The 17,467-nt window shown below is 53.2% G+C and overlaps 7 protein-coding genes across 7 annotated transcripts; 2 read left to right on the plus strand and 5 right to left on the minus strand.

Annotated features, from left to right (window-relative positions):
* Positions 1–641: 641 nt before the first annotated feature.
* On the minus strand, positions 642–2,693 carry Z519_01534 (uncharacterized protein; the record flags this gene model as incomplete). The annotated part of the gene is made up of 4 exons (XM_016759291.1): positions 642–1,436; positions 1,509–1,947; positions 2,042–2,355; positions 2,406–2,693. 4 exons carry the CDS (start codon positions 2,691–2,693, stop codon positions 642–644), a joined length of 1,836 nt encoding a protein of 611 aa, XP_016624619.1.
* A 3,664-nt stretch (positions 2,694–6,357) lies between these two features.
* Positions 6,358–6,855, minus strand: Z519_01535 (uncharacterized protein; the record flags this gene model as incomplete). The annotated part of the gene is made up of 3 exons (XM_016759292.1): positions 6,358–6,527; positions 6,600–6,723; positions 6,814–6,855. The coding sequence occupies 3 exons, from the start codon at positions 6,853–6,855 to the stop codon at positions 6,358–6,360; spliced, it is 336 nt and encodes a 111-aa protein (XP_016624620.1).
* Positions 6,856–7,132: 277 nt separating this feature from the next.
* Positions 7,133–8,233, minus strand: Z519_01536 (uncharacterized protein; the record flags this gene model as incomplete). The annotated part of the gene is made up of 2 exons (XM_016759293.1): positions 7,133–7,542; positions 7,738–8,233. 2 exons carry the CDS (start codon positions 8,231–8,233, stop codon positions 7,133–7,135), a joined length of 906 nt encoding a protein of 301 aa, XP_016624621.1.
* A 431-nt stretch (positions 8,234–8,664) lies between these two features.
* Positions 8,665–9,114, plus strand: Z519_01537 (uncharacterized protein; the record flags this gene model as incomplete). The annotated part of the gene is made up of 1 exon (XM_016759294.1): positions 8,665–9,114. One exon carries the CDS (start codon positions 8,665–8,667, stop codon positions 9,112–9,114), a length of 450 nt encoding a protein of 149 aa, XP_016624622.1.
* Positions 9,115–9,726: 612 nt separating this feature from the next.
* On the minus strand, positions 9,727–11,544 carry Z519_01538 (uncharacterized protein; the record flags this gene model as incomplete). The annotated part of the gene is made up of 1 exon (XM_016759295.1): positions 9,727–11,544. One exon carries the CDS (start codon positions 11,542–11,544, stop codon positions 9,727–9,729), a length of 1,818 nt encoding a protein of 605 aa, XP_016624623.1.
* Positions 11,545–12,914: 1,370 nt separating this feature from the next.
* Positions 12,915–14,264, minus strand: Z519_01539 (uncharacterized protein; the record flags this gene model as incomplete). The annotated part of the gene is made up of 3 exons (XM_016759296.1): positions 12,915–13,851; positions 13,906–14,010; positions 14,068–14,264. 3 exons carry the CDS (start codon positions 14,262–14,264, stop codon positions 12,915–12,917), a joined length of 1,239 nt encoding a protein of 412 aa, XP_016624624.1.
* Positions 14,265–15,044: 780 nt separating this feature from the next.
* Z519_01540 (uncharacterized protein) lies at positions 15,045–15,251 on the plus strand (the record flags this gene model as incomplete). Its single annotated transcript, XM_016759297.1, has 1 exon — positions 15,045–15,251. The coding sequence occupies one exon, from the start codon at positions 15,045–15,047 to the stop codon at positions 15,249–15,251; it is 207 nt and encodes a 68-aa protein (XP_016624625.1).
* Positions 15,252–17,467: the final 2,216 nt, after the last annotated feature.

Here is a 17,467-nt window from a genome sequence, read left to right on the forward strand (position 1 = left end):
GCGTAGCTGTTGCTTGTCCTCTCGCCCTTGTCAGACGGGGACATCGAGCCCCGAGACTCTGCGAGAGACTCTGCGAGAGGAGAGAGGAAAGAAAAACAAAAAGTTACCTCCCACTTCCCATGACCCTCGCTTCGAGATGCATGTTTTGGGTTCTATTCTTTGTATTCGCTCTACTACCACTTTTTATCCCTTTCATGTTCCAAGAGGAATACACATGACACGACACAGTCGGGTCGTTCGCGCGACTCTATTGTTGTTCTTTTTCGCTCTCTTACTTGCTCTATTGATTTCCTTTTTGGGCCGTGATGATGATACATATCCAAACCCACCTAACCGCCCAATCGACCGTGCATCAAGAAAAAAAAAAAGGGCAGGCTCCTAAACAAGTCCGTGTCCTGGGCCCTCCGGGTATTTAATCGTTGTTGATCTTGTGCATATCTGTATGCACGTCCAGAAAAGCTGTGGTTGGTGAGATAATAATAACAATATTAATAATAGTGGTGCTCGTCGTGGTAGTCGTAATCGTAATACATGGATGCGTGGATGCATTGATGATTATGTGTTGGTACAGAGGCAAAAAAGGAATGGGTGATCTCCACCCCTTCGGTGATGTGGTGACGAAAACGCAAGAATACCAGCGATTAGACCTGCTCGGCGACGACCGGCGGGCCTCGCTCGGGACTGGGCATCCGGGAATGGTCTGCGGTCGACAGCCCGCTGCGGCTGTCCTGGCTGGCGCGGCGCCAGCTGATGCGCGACTCGTCGACGAGCTTGTGCTCGGTAATGAGCTCCTTGTTGATCTCGAAGTGCTTGATGAAGAGGCCAACGATGAGGGCCAGACCCCCAAGGCCAGTCAGGAAGCCAAACACGCCGTGGAAGCCGGCGACATAGGCGTCGATGGCGGCCTGGCGCTGCGGCGCGCTGGGGTCCATCTGCTTGAGCACCTCCAGGTAGGCCTCGGCGTGCAAGGCAATGTCGGTGGGCAAACCCAGACTCGCCAGCTTGGCCTTCATCACATTCTGGAACACGGAGCCGCCCACGCCCACGCCGATGGCCATGCCGAAGCTGCGTAGGAACGCGTACATGCCGACCGCGCGGCCCTCGTCGCCGGGCTTGCACGCGGCCTGGGACGCCGTGTTCAGTGCGTTGAGGTTCAGGCCGTGCCCGAAGCCTAGGATGATCATCTCAACGGCCCACGCGGCCGTGTTGGTGCCGCGGTTCCATGAGATGCTCAGGCCCGTGCCCAAAGTCGCGAGAATCCAGCCTGTGGTGATTGCCCACCGGAACTTGGCTGTCCACGTGATGGCAGCGCCGACGATGACGGAGGCCGGGACCAAGGTGAGCAGCACGGGCAAGAGCGAGACACCAGTGCGGATTGGAGAGTACACTTTGGCAGACTCGAAGAAGAAGGGGATGTAGTAGAGTTGTGCATAAAGCTGAACGAGAGGGAAAACAACCTGTTAGCAAACGTGGCACTGGCGATGGCGTGGTTGGAGCTAGAAACTTACAATGAGACCTTGGGCGAAAGCACCAAAGTAGATGGCATGTGACGACCAGACGTGGAAGAGTGAATGTCTCAAGAATGCCGTCTCTTTGGCGCCGTATCGCTCCCAAATCATCGTAGCCACCAGGCCGGCCAGGCCGACCAGCAAGGGCACCAGGGTTCTCCAGTGATTCCATGCGTAGGTGGTCCCGCCCCAAGAGATGGCCACGAGGAAGCTGGTCGCGGAGGAGATGAAGAGGACCCCGCCGATCCAATCGACACGGCCAAGCATCTCTCTCAGGGTAGCCTGGGGGCGCCTGAGCCGCACGAAGAGCGGCACAAAGATCAAGCCAACGCCGCAAAAGGGCAACATCAGATAGAAGACCCATCGCCAACGGGTAGGACTGGCAAAGGCACCGCCGACGATGGGACCAATGACGCTTCCCAGAGCCCATGCTCCTTGACTAGAGAGTCAATTGACGTCAGTGAACAGATCCAAGGCCAGAGGGATTTTCTTGGTTGCCCAGAACAATGAGGAAGTTGGGGAGGGAAACTTACAGAACGCCAACGTATTGTGGTCGGAATCGCAGAGGGACAATGTCGGAAAAGACGACGAGGGAGAGGATAATGACGCCGCCACCACCGACGCCTTGCAGACATCGGCCAACAAGCATGATACCAATGCTGTGAGCGGTAGCGCAAAGGACGGTGCCAACAGTGAAGCTCAACAAGACGGTGAATAGGGTCTGTGGACGTCCAACAATGTCACTGATGGAGGCCGTGAATGGCATCGTCACTGCAACGACAAGGAGGTAGGAGGTTCCTATCCAGAACCCTTGAGTGGAAGTGGCATTCAGCGCTTGGACAATGGTCTATGTTTGATGTTAGGAATGTCTTTGTGAGGGCACTGAGAGGCACGTACCGACAAGGCGGTCACGATGACAGTGGCGTCGAGGCTGACCATCAAGGATATGATGGCCAAAGTCACCATGACCATGGCTTCTGTTGTCGATGGCCTCCATTTCGGAGCTGCAGCATTGTTGAGGAGTGTGGTATTCTGTTCAAGGTCGGCATCGCTCCGCTCCTGTTTCCTCATACTGGACGGTGTTGTATCGGTGGGAGAGGGAGTCTCTTCGGGCTCGGTTTGCTGGTAGTTGGAAGGGGCAGGAAGAGTAGCAGTATCTTGGGGACTGTTGCTTGTGGCGTTCATGTTGGAAGAGGGTGAGTGGCATATAATATGTTCGCCTGGCGGATGGTGTAGCGTACGGTGCACGGCCTTGGTGATAATGGCAGCAAACCATAATTATCACTGCAGCATAAGCACCAAGAGGTGATGCTGCGCCTGTGTTTGTGTTTATAGACGAGGGTAGCATTCCTTCACCGGGGCCCCAATTCACTTCGCGGTAAGTGATATTCGCCTACGGCCGCATAGTCGCATAGTCGTGTGCCGTGCGGGATGAGGGAGACCTCAACAACATCATGGACACGGCTTTGACGCCTTGACGCCTCAACGCCTCAACGCCGCCTCGATGCTTATCTGCTCGCTTCCTTGTTTTGGCATGCGTTATGTCTTTCCGGTGTGGAGGTCCGAGGAATTGCCCATCATTGGCCATCGGCGTCCGTCATTTGGCCATGTGCTGAGACGAACATGATCGGCGCCATAGTGGGCGCGCTGTTCCTCATCTGGAGGCATTACGCGAGCTTACGACGAGCTCAATGGCCACGACGCCCACATGGTGCAGATGGTGGCCGACTTTAATAAGCTGCAGGGCTGCGACTAGAGTCGACACGGTTAGGTGGCGGTGCTGCCACGGTCCAACGAGGCTCAGCCGCACGCAGAGAATGGGGTGGGATGGTTGATGAGCCAAGCACTGTGACAGCGCAGAGAGAGGGAAGTCAATCAATGGGCCAAATATACGCCGGGCAACTTTGGCGTGGACACAGACCGTGTAATCCGTGGCACATATCTCGACCTCGCCGTCTATCGCAGCCTCGTCAAATCCCATATCTCGGTTCGTCTTGGAATCACAATCACCTCCCTTCGCCACTCAACTACTCCAGTCCTCGTCAATTCTAGCTCACCCCACTGCTGCTGCCATCTACGGGCCAATGTGACATGTCCATGTTCGTTGGGGTCAAAGCACAGCTATCTGCCCGGTATGGTCCATATCCTGCACGCCTTGCATGGCCTTGTATATGCGCTCGATTGCACCAGAGTGCCGTCGCCTTCCTACTCGTACACATGGTCGCCGACCCGAGATATATGCCTGCTCGCTTGCTGCACACTGTAGTTCAACCGAGTCTAGACCCGCGTCCGGTCCGTGGTCACCTCTGATACACCCGATACACCTGATACACACGATACATCACCATGTTTCGGCCATGGAATTGCCTGTATTCGTGGTAATTTTCATATGTATATTTTCCATGGCTCCCGGTCCTGACTTCCAAAAGATCAAGACCATACTCCGATCTGAATGCTCCAGGATTTGCGATCGACACATTCCAAATTTCCACCACTTAGGGTTAGATCTCCACAGCGAGACCCGCTCAGCCTCACCGCTGCCAGTAATAGAACAGTTGGCCACATAAGATCACGGCGCTCAACAATCATTGCTCCGCAACGGGACCACAGGCCGCACTGTGAACCAATCAGTCAGGCAGACGAATCCACCCAGCGATCTGAATGAACTCCCCTAATAGATCCAAGTCGAATTCGAATTCGCCATGCGACACAGCATCCCCTTCAAGTGATTCCCTCTCACCTCAGAGTGACCCTCAACTGTTATCCTTCAGCAATCAGAAGACCACCGACCACTCCACAGCGTCGCTCGCAAGAGTACTCGCTGAGAGGTCTGATGTCCTGCCCTTGTGCATGTTTGGCGGGCTGGTTGATGTTTCAACCAACTTGACGTCCCCGCAGAAAGAGAAACAAAAGCTCACCTGGATCAAAGTCCAGCCTGGGGCGAAATGAGCATTGCGCGACTTGAACCCAGGCCAACCAGCCACATGGCTTCTGCTTCACTAGAGAGCCTCATGTTGTATCTGCTGCGGCCATCATGCCGTTTGCCAGATGCTGCAACAGAACATCGGCAAGGGGCACACGTGCGGCGACGTACAGCAAATACAGCTACATTCCGATCCAAGGCAGGGTGTAGTAACATTCGAGTGATAAGACGAAATGGTACAGGTGTTCCCCAAAATCCAGCTTGCGTTTGGAATCATAAAAACTATTGAATGTGCTGTCGTCTCACACTGAGGAGTCCGCTCCAGGGCGCTGGGCGGCGACTGCAATGCGATTGCCGGGTGACCAGATCCATCAATGACCGTTGATGTATCCACCGTAGTCATAGATTCAGGAGTCACATACAGTGATCTGAATGGTTCTCCAAGGCTGTTGGGTAAGGGCTTATCGAATTTCGGCGCCTAGTTGATCGTGGATTTCTCCATCTGCTACTTTTAGCTAGTTTGTCCTCATGATGGGAGACCGCGGAAGAGCGTATCTGTAGAGCAGCTCAGCGGCAATGTCGTGTTCAATCTCGAATGCCTGGCTGAAGAGTGGAGGGATGTCATGCCAGACAAGTCACATAGGATTGGAAGCGTTCTAGAACAAAAATTAATGTTATCAGCGTGCCGTGTCGGTTTTCTCAGGGGCGTTTCACTCCTAGTATGCACAACGATTGATGATCAGGGAGAACAGCTTCTCATTGCGAGGCTGCATTCCGCACATGAAACTTCATGCGATGACATATCGGAATTCTAAAATAAGGCTGCGTCGCGTAGTCCGAACTCATGTTTGTGGAATTGGGTAAGGCCAACCACATGGCGTCATTTCGGGCCGGTGGGGGTTGACCCGTAGCCGAGCGATCGAGGGATAAGGATTGGGGATGGCGCGTGATCCTCCCTTGTGAGCATAGTGAGACTTATTGCATCTCACTTCTTGACGTTTCATTTCGAGGCGCTGGCTGACACGTCGCAGAGCGTACGCATACTAATCTTCAATATCTCCACGGCAGTGAAGCTGCGTCATTGGACGGTTCGCCTGGTTAAGAGACAGGCAGTCCTGGGGCGTTGTTTGACCTGGTAGAAACATCAGACGTCGGTAATGCCCCCTTAAACGATGAGCCAAAAGCAGTTGGTCTTTTCGCGATCGGGAATGGCCCATATCACATCTGAGAAGTCTTTCGACGATTTCCACGATTGAGGTGGCCGCCGACTCCATAATTCCAAACAAGCGTTGGCACCTCGTGGCATAATGTCCGGTCTCTGAACAATGTGGACGCGACAATATCTCTGCTGCTTTGTTTTCGCGCAATGGCCACAGGGTGAATCTTCGTTTGTGCGGGTCGGCACTACAGCATCGCACTCTCCTTCGGGTTCAGAATGGTATGACTTGCCCCTTCCTGCCGCGAGTCGCCTGATTATCCAAATAGAAGTTCGTGGAGGTGATTCTTATATCCGTGAGCAAGTCTTGTCCTACTCCGGGCCTGAGACTGTATTTGGCATTCTGGGCTGGGGTTACATTTTTGAAAAGACTTCCATTGGTCAAGGTATATTCAAGCATGTCAAATTTGACGCAAAATAGATTGAATGACCAGGCTGATCCCCAGAGAGAGGGTTCTGATAGCCTCCAAAACTGGGATGGAGGAAGAATGCCAATTAGAGAAGTGCTGAACAAACTGAATCGCCGGTCAGTTGGTCTCCAGGAGTCGGCCGCCAGGAAACAGCGTTCTTTGACATTTTCATCGAAAGCTTGATCATATTGGTGAACTGTGCTCCCTGTGTCTTCGAGCAATGCTTGCTGAGACTTGGGACTTTTGTCTCGAAGGCGCCAGCATCTTCTCATATGTTCCGGACAGTCCATATTGGCTCCTTCATTTGGTCTTATCGTTTCTGGTCTTTGCTTGCTCGAGTCGCTTCAATTCATCGTGGAGGATCTGCTCTAACCCTTCGTTTCGCCGAGCAAGTAGCATGACATCATCTGTTTTGATCGTGGATCTTCCCGCGTGCTTTGCAAATGCTTCGAGGTCAATCGCGGCATTTCCTGAAAGGCGTTCGGTGTCAGCTTCAAACCTTCATCTCCGCCATACAGCCGGACGTATCAATCCTGACGTACCAATCTGTGCCCATACCAGTTCCATCAGACTGCCGATGAACTGTGGCGTCGCATTGACTCCCAGGTTGATACTCTCTTCGTCGACCATCTTCCCAATCTGGAACCATAGGGCAGATCGGAGTTTCTAAGGAGAAAGTAAGGTGTTAGCATTACGGCATCAATTCACACGGAATCCTCGCTGCCTTTCAACGCCATGGGGACTCGTGGGTCTCACCTTCTGCAGGGACTCAGCCTCTGCATCTGACGCAGAGGCCATGATGAGTAGACCAATGACCAAGTTATAATAGGCAAGCCTAAGGTTTTTCGAAGCGGTTTCGAAAAAGGTACTCCGACACTTCGAGCATGCACTCTTGACGTATCAATTCGTGTAATGGTAATGGAAAAGCGTGAACTTTATACGGCATCACGCGTGACGCGTCGGTGATGTATACGTCTGAGCATAGAGCTAGAAATTACACAACGGCAGGCCACAACAACACCAAACGTACTACATATCTTGTACATATATAGAGAGAGACCTCGACTTCATTGATTCATCCATCTCCCTCTGACAGTCGCCTCTCTCTCAACAACTCATAATCCGGCATGGCATCTTTGACCCGCGATAGAAGCTTTTTGGCTTCCTCTTCTCCAAATTCGGCTTTCCACTTCTGTGCTTCGTGCTCGATGTCTAACCCGATCGCGGTTTTCCCTTCTTTGATCAAGCCAGTCGAGGACAACAGGCTCGACTTCATCCTTCTTTCGAAGGCATTTAATCTTTGCTGCTCTTCAGCAGTGGCAGACTCCCATTTGAATTGGCATTTGTCTGGGTCCAACCCGACAATCCCGCAATATCGTCTGATGACGCTCGGGTGAAGAATAACGTCGTCGGCGTCTAGGATGATTGGCCACGACAAGGTGGACTGCCCATCATTCCCAGAGCGGCTTCGAACCTTCCTAGAAACTATTGATTGGTCAAGGCGTTGCTTGTTAAACTACTCCTACAAATTTCGGCTCTATCTCCAGGTCATTTCCATTCGAAAGCTCCCATCTGCGTTCTTCCTGGCTTGTTCGGGGCCTTCAAGGTCTACAGATGTTCGATAAAGTGACGGAAACACCAACGCAGGATGCCAAATCAAAAATGTCGGGGTCCATGTACGCAGGAAAACATCAGGGAGGACTGTCTGGTTCTGTGCCTCCCTCTCCTTTGTGAGACTCTTGTTCTGACCTTCCCCTGTTTCCTGCTGTGGAATGTTCGCATTACGGCCCTCTGTCGTTACCCTCCCTTTGACCAAAGCCTTTGCTGTAGGCGATAGCATCCTCATGAGGTGTTCTTTCACACAAATACTCTTACCTTCGGCCTCTGCGGATTCCACGTGCCGGACTACCTCGGCTGTACAAGCTTCAAGACAACGCTTCATATCTGCGTGTTCTTCTTCGGCCAAATCTTCAGAGCGTCGATCGGCGAGTTCCAGTCGGCGTGGCATGGTCGGCAGGAAAAAGTACCCATTGTTGTCGGAGCTTTCTGTGTTCCCACCCAGACCACAGACGCCTGGCTGATTCTCTAAGTTCAGGATTCGGATGACGAGATTTGAAGCGGTTCTCGGGTGTGTTAGGAGAAACACTCTCTTATTAGCACCTCGAGCTGGAGTCATATTCATTCGTGTTTGTGTATTATTCTCTCACTCAATTGTTGATGCTTTCGCAGATGCCTTCCTCGTAGATTTGACTGAATGGAGAGAACTAGAATTTAGAAAGAAGGAACATCAATTTGCTCCAATTCATTGTATTGACAGATGTCCGTACCCTGTTGGGAATGACCCTTGATGACCAAGTGTTTCGACGTATGTTCGTCTGCTGTTGGTACGGCCAAGCATTGATCTCGCGGGCAGACATTATCCTCGAGTTTTCTTTGAGTACTGTCCCTCCGCCTCCTCTACTGCACGCCCAAACCGCTTAAATTTGTGAAATCGCGTTCCTCGAACCTGAAACTCTTTCCCCTCCTCAGTACGACACATACGCATACATAGCCGGACCTCCACCCTCGACAGCCCAAGGGGATAAATAGAACATATACGCCACAAAAATGCCCAGCTTCAATTTCACCATCCCAGACATCCCCACGCTCCTCGAACCATACCGTGAGAACCTCCCGCCGGCGGTGCAGGCGTACTTGACCCGCACTAACCTGCAAGCCCTCCTGCGCGTCATCGTCGCCATCTCGACGTACGCTCTCTTCCGCCCGCACCTAGAGTCGCTGTTCCGCAAGATGACGGGGACGCCGGTTCGGAGGGAGGAGGAGGCAAGGGCGAGGTTGGAGTTTCTTCGACGGCAGCAGCAGGAAGGGAGCGGGGTTGCGGCGGGAGCAGGAGGAGGAGCAGGAAAGGCGAATAAGAGTGTGGGGATCGTGGGGAAAGATGGGAAGATTTATCAGGTTGTTCCGCCGCAGGTAGGACAACAGCAGCAGCAGCAGCAGCATGGAGGAGGGAAGAATCGGTCAGGAAGCAGGAAGAAGGATGCAAGGAAGAAGGTGTGAGTTTTTTATTCCTCTCTCGCGCGATGCGACCCCGAAGGGGGAACCGCATTGTGTGTGGGCTTCTTGCACGTGGAAAGCGGCGAAGATCAAGCGATTGCCCTGTCCTCGAGCATCAATACATCTGCCGCCGGAAGTCGTCAAAGAAGGGGAAATAGAAAGCTCTTCCATGCCGCGGCACAAGAGCAAGAGTCGCATGAAAAGACCCTGTCGACCGCTCGGGCTATAAGGTTTGCGACTAATATCCCTCACTTTAAAAAGAGCTCAAGTCTCGGTACTGGCAAAAGGCCAGGTACGACGGCATCATGGACCAGCCCAACGAGCTATTCAGGCCTTGGGACCTGGTAGTACATCAAAAGCACGCCATGTTCGGCTGGGGGAAGGCGGGCTCATCTCACTAGGAACCTGCAGCGGCAAAGGAAAGGTGTAGTAGCGGAAAGAGAGTGATAGGCATGGAGGCAGACTCGGGAACGAGATGAACTGATCGCAAAATTTCAGAAATTCGAGTCTATCTTTTTTGTGAAACATTCCAAAATCGGCGGTCCATATTCACCCGACCAGTATGTTATAACTGAACCCCCCCGAGTCGAATCTATGTCAGAGCCTTGACAGTGTTCACAACCTGCCTCTCGCCAAAAACCTCACGGGCACATCGACGTACCGGGCCCTCAAGAACTCGGCGCAGTTCTTGCCCAGGAAATCTACGGTGCTCGTGCTGGTGGCGCCGCGATCCAGGAGGTTTCTGAACAAGAAGTGCACGCCCCTCAGATTCGGCAACTCAAACCGCTCGATCTCGAGCTTAGGCACCCTCGACTCGTCGTACTCCCTTCCCAAGAGCAGCTTGATGGTCGAGACGGAGAGCAAGTTCTTCAGCCACACGTACTCGTCCTCCCGCGCGACCCAGAAGCCGCAGTTACAGTCCGAGCCCTTGTCGCCGGAGCGGGCGTTGACAATGGATCCCAGGGGAGCCCGTTCTGTCGGACCGAATTTCGAGAGGTCGACCTGCAGCTGCGTGCTTGGCTGACTTGGCTGCCTCTCCGCGAAGACATTCGTGATCGTAGGCGGCGGGATCAGTGTTTCTCGGCCGTTGAAATGTACCACATGTGACACCTTCGCTTGATCCAGCAATGTGACATAATATTCAAAATATGGCTTCGGGATCCCCAGACGGAAATCCAGATGGAAAGTGGAACCTGGGTAGCCTTGCATTATGTTGTCAATCACTGGTCTAAGAAACTTTCCCGAGGCAATGTCCTTCAATTCCTTCGCTTGCGCAAATATGCGGAATATGCAAGTCGCGGCGTTTTGGTTGTCCGCGTCCACGCCCGGCGTTCCTAGGACGCTGAACGACAGCGTGGTAAGTTTGTCCGAGTACCGCTTGAGGCTATGGCGAAGTTGTGCTTCAGTCATGCGGGCCTTTTCGGCGACGTCCAACCCAGTCATGAAGTACCAGGCTTCAGCTTGGAACCCGCCGCGAGCGGTAATTCCGACTTTTGTCGTCGGAGGTGGCGGGAGGGCTTGGACGCCGCGCAGTGCAACGCGGTCAGGGCCGAGCTGTTCGAACCAGAGTTGATCCAGGACGGCGGTGACGTCGCTGTTGAAATACCAGGGTCCTTGAATCTCGTACAGCAGCTGCGATGAGCATGTGTGAACCGTCACTGTTCCGCCCGAGTTCTTCTGTTTTGTGATGACCACTTGCCCATCCTGCGAGATCTCAGCGATCGGGTATCCGATATCAACCCACCTATCTGCAGCCTCAAGGCTCTTGAACCCAGAGAAGTTCCCACCCGTGACATAGGTCGAGCACTCGATCAAATGGCCGGCGACAAAGGCATTGGCCAATCGATCCCAGTCCTCCCTCTTCCACTCGTGAAACCACGTCGCTGCCCCGATGACGGGCGACGCATCAGCGACTCTGCCGCAAATCACAATCTGGGCTCCCTGGCGAAATGCCTCTGCAATGCCCATGCCGCCCAGATAGGCATGCGCGTAGATGGGTTCAAATTCCCACCTCTCCAGCACCTGGCCTGTATAGATGTTCTTGAACTTGGAACTCCCGTTCTTCAACCCTTCGTTAATTGCTGGCAAGACCTCGTCGCCGGAGATCCACGCGACTTTGATCTTGTCTTGCAGCCCTTTCTTCCTCACCATCTCGACCACAATTTTATACAGGCCTTGTACGTCCGCATTTCCGGCGTTTGCAGCTACTTTGATCCCGTACCTTCCCAGGTCTTCCAACGCCGGTTCCAAGGCCTCGAGGAATGAGGCTTCAAAGGCCGGACCCGCGCCAACAAAGGCATTGCCCATATCCGGAGTCAACTGCGTCGAGTCGACCTTTCTGGCAGCCCCGATCGTCATGTTCACCTCGGACATGTAGTCTGATATGATGACGTCCACAGGGTCGGAGGTGTAAGACTTCGCAAATGCAGCCATGGCATGGCGGCGGTCGGAGGCGGAGCCGGACGCGCCTTCACGGGACAGAGAATGTTAGAGGGTCGCGATTGAGGGGGAGGATAGCCGAGGAAGGGGGAGAAGAGATGGCTTGCCTGCTATACGAATTGGTCTGGAGGCCATATTGCGAGGACGATATGGCGTTCGTAGCCTTCTTCAAAAGATTGGCAAAAGTTGTAGGGCTTTGGGTTGTCGGAGCAGGAAGGCTTTAACCGTGACTTTCGCAGTGCGGGGAAGAATGTCTATGTACCTTGGTCAGTGCGAGACGTTCTCTTTTCAAAGAGCAACCAGATGCCCGAGGAGGGTCACGAACAATTGGAGCTCATTTGGCTTCGACAACATAACACTTACATCTCGTTCCGGTGGAGATGTACGTCGGCTCGTGCTTGCGCTGAAGGACTGAACGATGGATGTTTGGCCGACCTCGAGTTGGAGAAGCCGCCAAAATCCCGAGGTCTCGAATGCTTGGCGCCGAGGCTGCAGAGCACAAATCCGCCTGCGCTGGACTGGGAGGAGAAAGCGAGGCTGGGCGAGGTGGTCATATTTGGCAATACTGGGAATAAAAGCCAGCTTTTCACAGGTTTCGCGCAAGACAAGCGAGGAAGGCCAATGGAGGGCAGCACGAAGAAGGGAAGAACAGACCCGGCGTGAAGGACAGCAGTCACCAGAGGAGAAGCATCGTGCAAGGAACTTGGAAATTCAGTGTCAACGATCGTCTCGTATTGGTCCACTCGCCATGAACCAACACATGATTCCCTCGTCCCAGCTCAGCTCATCCAATGCCCGTCGTTGCTTAGTTCGTCCCCAATCTTTGCCCTGTGAGCTGAGGGAGTTCATGGAGACCTCTTGGTCCCATGCGAGAGACTGAAAAAGGAGAGAAATAGAGTGAAAAAAGAGTAAAAAGAAAACCATTTCTTGTCAACTGAGTTTCATCACCACCCCGGGTGCCATTTTTGCAACGATCCGTCCATGCTTCCGCTCCCTTGCCGTGAGTGCTTCCCAAGCACATGCTAATGTCTCGTTTTCGTTGGTATCGTATCGTCACTCTCAACCAAAAAGCGAATGCCATGTGTGTTCGATCGTGTTGTACACAGCCGGCTGCCGTTGTCGAGGACAGTCGGGTGGTCAGGGGTCATCGCAAATGTGAAATGAAAGAAACTTTTCTGTTGTTCTTGGACAAACACCCTCCCATACCAACGATGATGACGCTAAGATTTCGATTTTGCGCGCTGCTTTCAATGACTTGACAAATGAAAACGTTGCTTTTTCCGCTCCCCAACAGGAAAAAGCATGCCCATGGACGAAACGCCTGCTGCGCCGAGTTTGTCAAAAGGGTTTTCACTACCCCGAGGTCAGTATTGTCCCATTGGAAGAGTGGGGACAGGACTGTGACCAACCTTCATAGGCGCGAAATTGCCGTATGAGTGAGTAGGAGGCATGCCCATGGAAGGGTAGATGGGTGGCGGGGGCGCAGGGCGGTAGGGTGTGCCCGCTGGACCCGAGTTGTTCTGGCTACGTCCCCAGCTCAGACGAACTCGCGAATTGCCAATGGGATAGCCTTGCATTTGGTTGATGGCCATCTCGGCGGCATGGCGCTGGACGAACTGCACAAAACCGCAACCCTTGCCCGGCGGAATCTTGACATAGGTGATCTCCCCAAATCCCTGGAAGAACGAGCGCAGCTCGTCCTCGGTGACGTATCCAGAGAGACCTCCGACAAACACCGTGGTGTTATTGGGATCAGTGAATTGGTTCATCGGTTGTGGCTGTTGCTGGCCACCACCGTAGAACGGCATAGGTTGCTGACCACCCATAGGCGGGTAGCCCATTGGGGTCCCACCAGGAATTCCCATCTGCATGCCTGTCATCGGTCCGCCTTTGTTCTTGGGAGTTGCCGTAGAGATGCGCATGGGACGGTTGCCACAGTAGACGCCCTGCATCTCACTGAGCGCGCGCTGCTGGTCACCTTCATCCGAGAAGCGAACGAAACCATATCCGCGGGACATGCCGGAAAGAGGATCGGTCATGATCTTGGCCGATTTGCAGGATGGGAAACGGCTCTGAAAGAGCGACACCAAAACGTACTCGTTGACCTCGGGGCCGAGATCGCCAACAAAAATCGAGTACTCGGGACCGCGGTCGTCGCGTCGATCAGTCAAACCGCCTCCAGAGGCCCAGTTGAGCTTGAAGGGGCGGCTAGAGTTGGGCATAGGTTGACCACTAAGCTGGAGAGCCTTGGCCGCAGCCTGAGGCGAGGAGAAGTCGACGAAGCAATAGCCAGCGTTGCTGCTACCATGAGTTCAGAGACGTGCGAGGGAGGGGGATGGCTTTGCCGGAACTTACCCTGAAAACTTGTCGCGGATCATCTTGACGCTGACTTGCTCACCCATTTGAAACCAGAGATTACGGACAAAGTTCTCGTCAATCCATGGCTCCAGCTCACCCATCCTACCTAGGCGTCAGTGACATGGCCCAAAATTAAGTGGCACTCGCGTTTGAACTCACCAAAGAGTGGTCTTTCCCTCAGCGCCCGCACCAGTTTGTGCTGCGGCATTCACATCCGGAGTTGGGAATGGCAGCTGTTGCTGAGCAGAAGGGTCGGTTGGCTGGCCCGGAGCAGCTCCATCTTGAGGAGTAGGCACTTGACCCGGAGCACCCTCCTGCGGAGGGGTTTGGAATTGACCGTATTCAGGAAAAGACATGTTGAAGGACAAAAATCGAGATGACGAACTTGAAGGCTAAAGTACACTTTCTGTTGAGATGAGTCAGATTCCGAGATCAGTCTTGATGACCAACCTCCTGCAGAATTTTCATCCCAATTGTCCGTGACAGTCGTCGCAGGCACCAGGGGATTTGGAGATGTGAGATGGACATACCAAGATCGATGGGACAGAAGTCTCTTGCTAAAGAAGTCGTCGCGAAAAGGATATCGAAGGAATTATGTGGACTTTTTTTGACAACTCAACCAACTTTTGTCGCACAAGAATATCCCGAACGGCGAATGTCCAAGGCAACAGGGTACAAAGCGATCGCAAAGAGTCTTTGGGAATCGAAGGTTGTTCTGAAGTCTAGGAGATAGACGAAGTTAGCGCATGCGATCTCATTGACAAACAAAGGTAATCATCACGAGCAGAGTGAAGCAGAGAAGTCCACGCAAGCACCAAGTTGTGAAGAGCAGTTGACAATGCAGAGATTTTTGATGGGTTTGTGATTGTAGCTCTCGTGGCTAGTGTGATTTAGTTTGATGTTTGGGTGGTGATGGCGCTCTTCTGTCGTCCTCTGTATTGGTGGCACCCTTGGGTACGCGGCTTCCATCTACCAAGCCGACCTGAGAGGATGCATATTCTCATGCGCAGTCATGTCCAATGTCCATCTCTTGCATTTGCGCACGGGTTGAGGCAGGTTCGCGGGAAAAGGAGGAGGTTGATCAAGGACTTCTGCACATACCGGATCAAATGCGCAGTGGTTAGATGGGGCCAAAAATGTCAGTGCAAGCCACAGATCAGACCAGACGCAAACGTGAGGAACTCCGAGAAGAGCAGGCGCCAATGGAAGCAGGAAAGCAGAAGCAAGACTGCGATATTAAGAGAGACGCGCGCGGGAACAAGAGAGGTCGAGAAGATGGAGGGGTGAGGCAAAGAAGAAAGACAAGTGGGAAGTCCAAGGAAAAGTGCGGGAAGCACGACTAAAACTCAACGAGAGAAGGCAGAGAACCGGGTTACCACTTGGGCAGGGCAGGGCAGGGTCGGGGGGTTGAGCTTGTCTAAGGCTACCAGGGCCTGCGAATGTGGGTGTCCAGGGTGTCTCGGTAGGTGTGGGTGGGTGCGAGGGCGTGCGAGGGCGTGCGAGGGGTCACTCAGGGCCACCGAGGGCCACTGAATGCTATCAACGACTTACAACTAGGGATCTAGCTAAGTCCCAGCTAACTAAGGTTTGAGCTTAGAGGCTTAGAGGCTTAGAGGCGTGCCAGAAGGGGGAACGGCAGCCTAGTGAGCCTGAAAGCTTGGGGGGAGGGGGCATATTTAGGCGAACAGATGATGACACGGGAAGCCCATGAAAACTCTTTCCACCCTCCCTTCCCTGCACCCACCATCAAGACATGAGAGCCTGAGCACAGACAAGAGTCTGTTCTCCATCACGGCTCTTCTACCACGACTAACTCTTTCCTGACGGAGCCTTTTCTTGTCCTGTATCTCCATGGTCAACGATCGCCCTTGTCTGAACCATATCCCACGCTGCTGTTGATCTATCGAAGGATCTACATTCCCTGTTCGTCCCCTAGCCCTCGAGAGGTCACAACAACCCTCTCCCCCTCCTTCACCATGTCCACATTCAGCTCCAAAGTCTCCCAGCCCCAGACCACCTACTAGTTACTGAAGACACAATGCTAGCCATGCACACCACGGATTACGCCACCAGCTTGAAACCTTGTCAAAAAGGACCTTGCGCTCAACAGCTATTTGTCCGTTTGCTGGCAACGAGCCCGGATCTCGCACCATTGAAGGATCCTGCAGCAACACAATGGCCAAACAGTCAGTTTTCGAGGGGTCAACATGCATGTTGCCTGCCGATTCGCAACTCCGGTAGGCTTGGGACTTCTTGTCCCAAAGTCTATTGTTCTCATTTTGTCTCCTGTCTGGAACTCAATGCTTGCCCAGGATAGCATCTACCCTTGCTTGCCCTTGACAAAAGAGGACGTTGTAGCAGGGCACACTTCACGTCGATGCGAGCCTCGAGATCTCCTGATTGTCTCTTTGTTCGGTTACTTACATTTGTTCGCTGACAGCTGTCATTGCGAGGTTTTGTGCAACGTCGAAGTCATCCCAAAACGTGTTTGTTGATGCCCAAGGCCATCATGCGCATCAAGGAGGGATTGTGCAAGCCAATCATACGCCTATTTGCTGCGATGACCTGCATACCCGAACAATCCAGTTGACCGATCGTCCAGCCGCCGGTCTCGCCTATCTCGAACTCCGTCCTCCTCTTGGTGATCCCTTGGTTACACCAAATAAATCCCCACCGATTTCGAGTACAGGTCAGGGAACCTATTTGGGTGCCGGAATTGATCGCGGAGGTCCAAAAGTTGATGCTGATGCATATTGATGACTGTCAGGCACAGTCAGGCGCAAAGTCAAGGCGTAGCCTCGATCACGGTCTCACTTTCTCCCAAGACCCGACAACCATTCGGAAATCTCAGCCGACCGAGCTATTGGCCCGCTGATGCAAGAAACTTGGCTGTCATCGGTTTCGGTGGGGTCACCAGGAAAAAATGGTCGCTGCACTAATCGTCCTTCGAGGTGGCCCAAGCTTCAGGTCACAGATACAGGACACTGAGATATCGGATACGAGATCACTGACTGGCAACCGCCCTCACCACGATTCCCGACCTGCCCATGGGACTGAGAAAGACGCACCCCAGCATCCCTTCTCTGGCCAAAGCGTGTTCTCTGTCGCTCTTCTGTGTCCTCTGCGGAACCATGAAAAGAATACGGAGCCGTATGCCGCAATCGCCCGGCCCCCATCGGTCTTCTTGTGCTTGGCAGATCCAATGGCGCTTGTTCATGCATCGGTGGCTTGCGGACCTTCCCCAAAGCAGTTTGGAATGAGCTCGGATGTTGTTGCACCCTTCTTTCGATGGCTTGATCAGAAACCTGATTGAACGGAGAACAGTAGAAGGTGTGCAGAAGGGTCAAGAAAGGCCCTTGAAGCGTCTTCCAGCCATGCATGCCTATTGTGTTGTTCTATGCTTTTCTGCCTTCCCGTTTTACAGTCTACGGCGCAACCTTTCGTACACTGACCTCAGGCAATTCTGTTTGCGCTGCACACTCTAATCATATCTATGTCGATATTTCTATGGAAGTTAAGCGATGTGCCCTCTTTTGTGCTATGAATCCGTCAAACCCTC

The sequence above is a fragment of the Cladophialophora bantiana genome (genome assembly GCF_000835475.1).
Source record: "Cladophialophora bantiana CBS 173.52 unplaced genomic scaffold supercont1.2, whole genome shotgun sequence".
NCBI classification, from domain to species: Eukaryota; Fungi; Ascomycota; class Eurotiomycetes; order Chaetothyriales; family Herpotrichiellaceae; genus Cladophialophora; species Cladophialophora bantiana.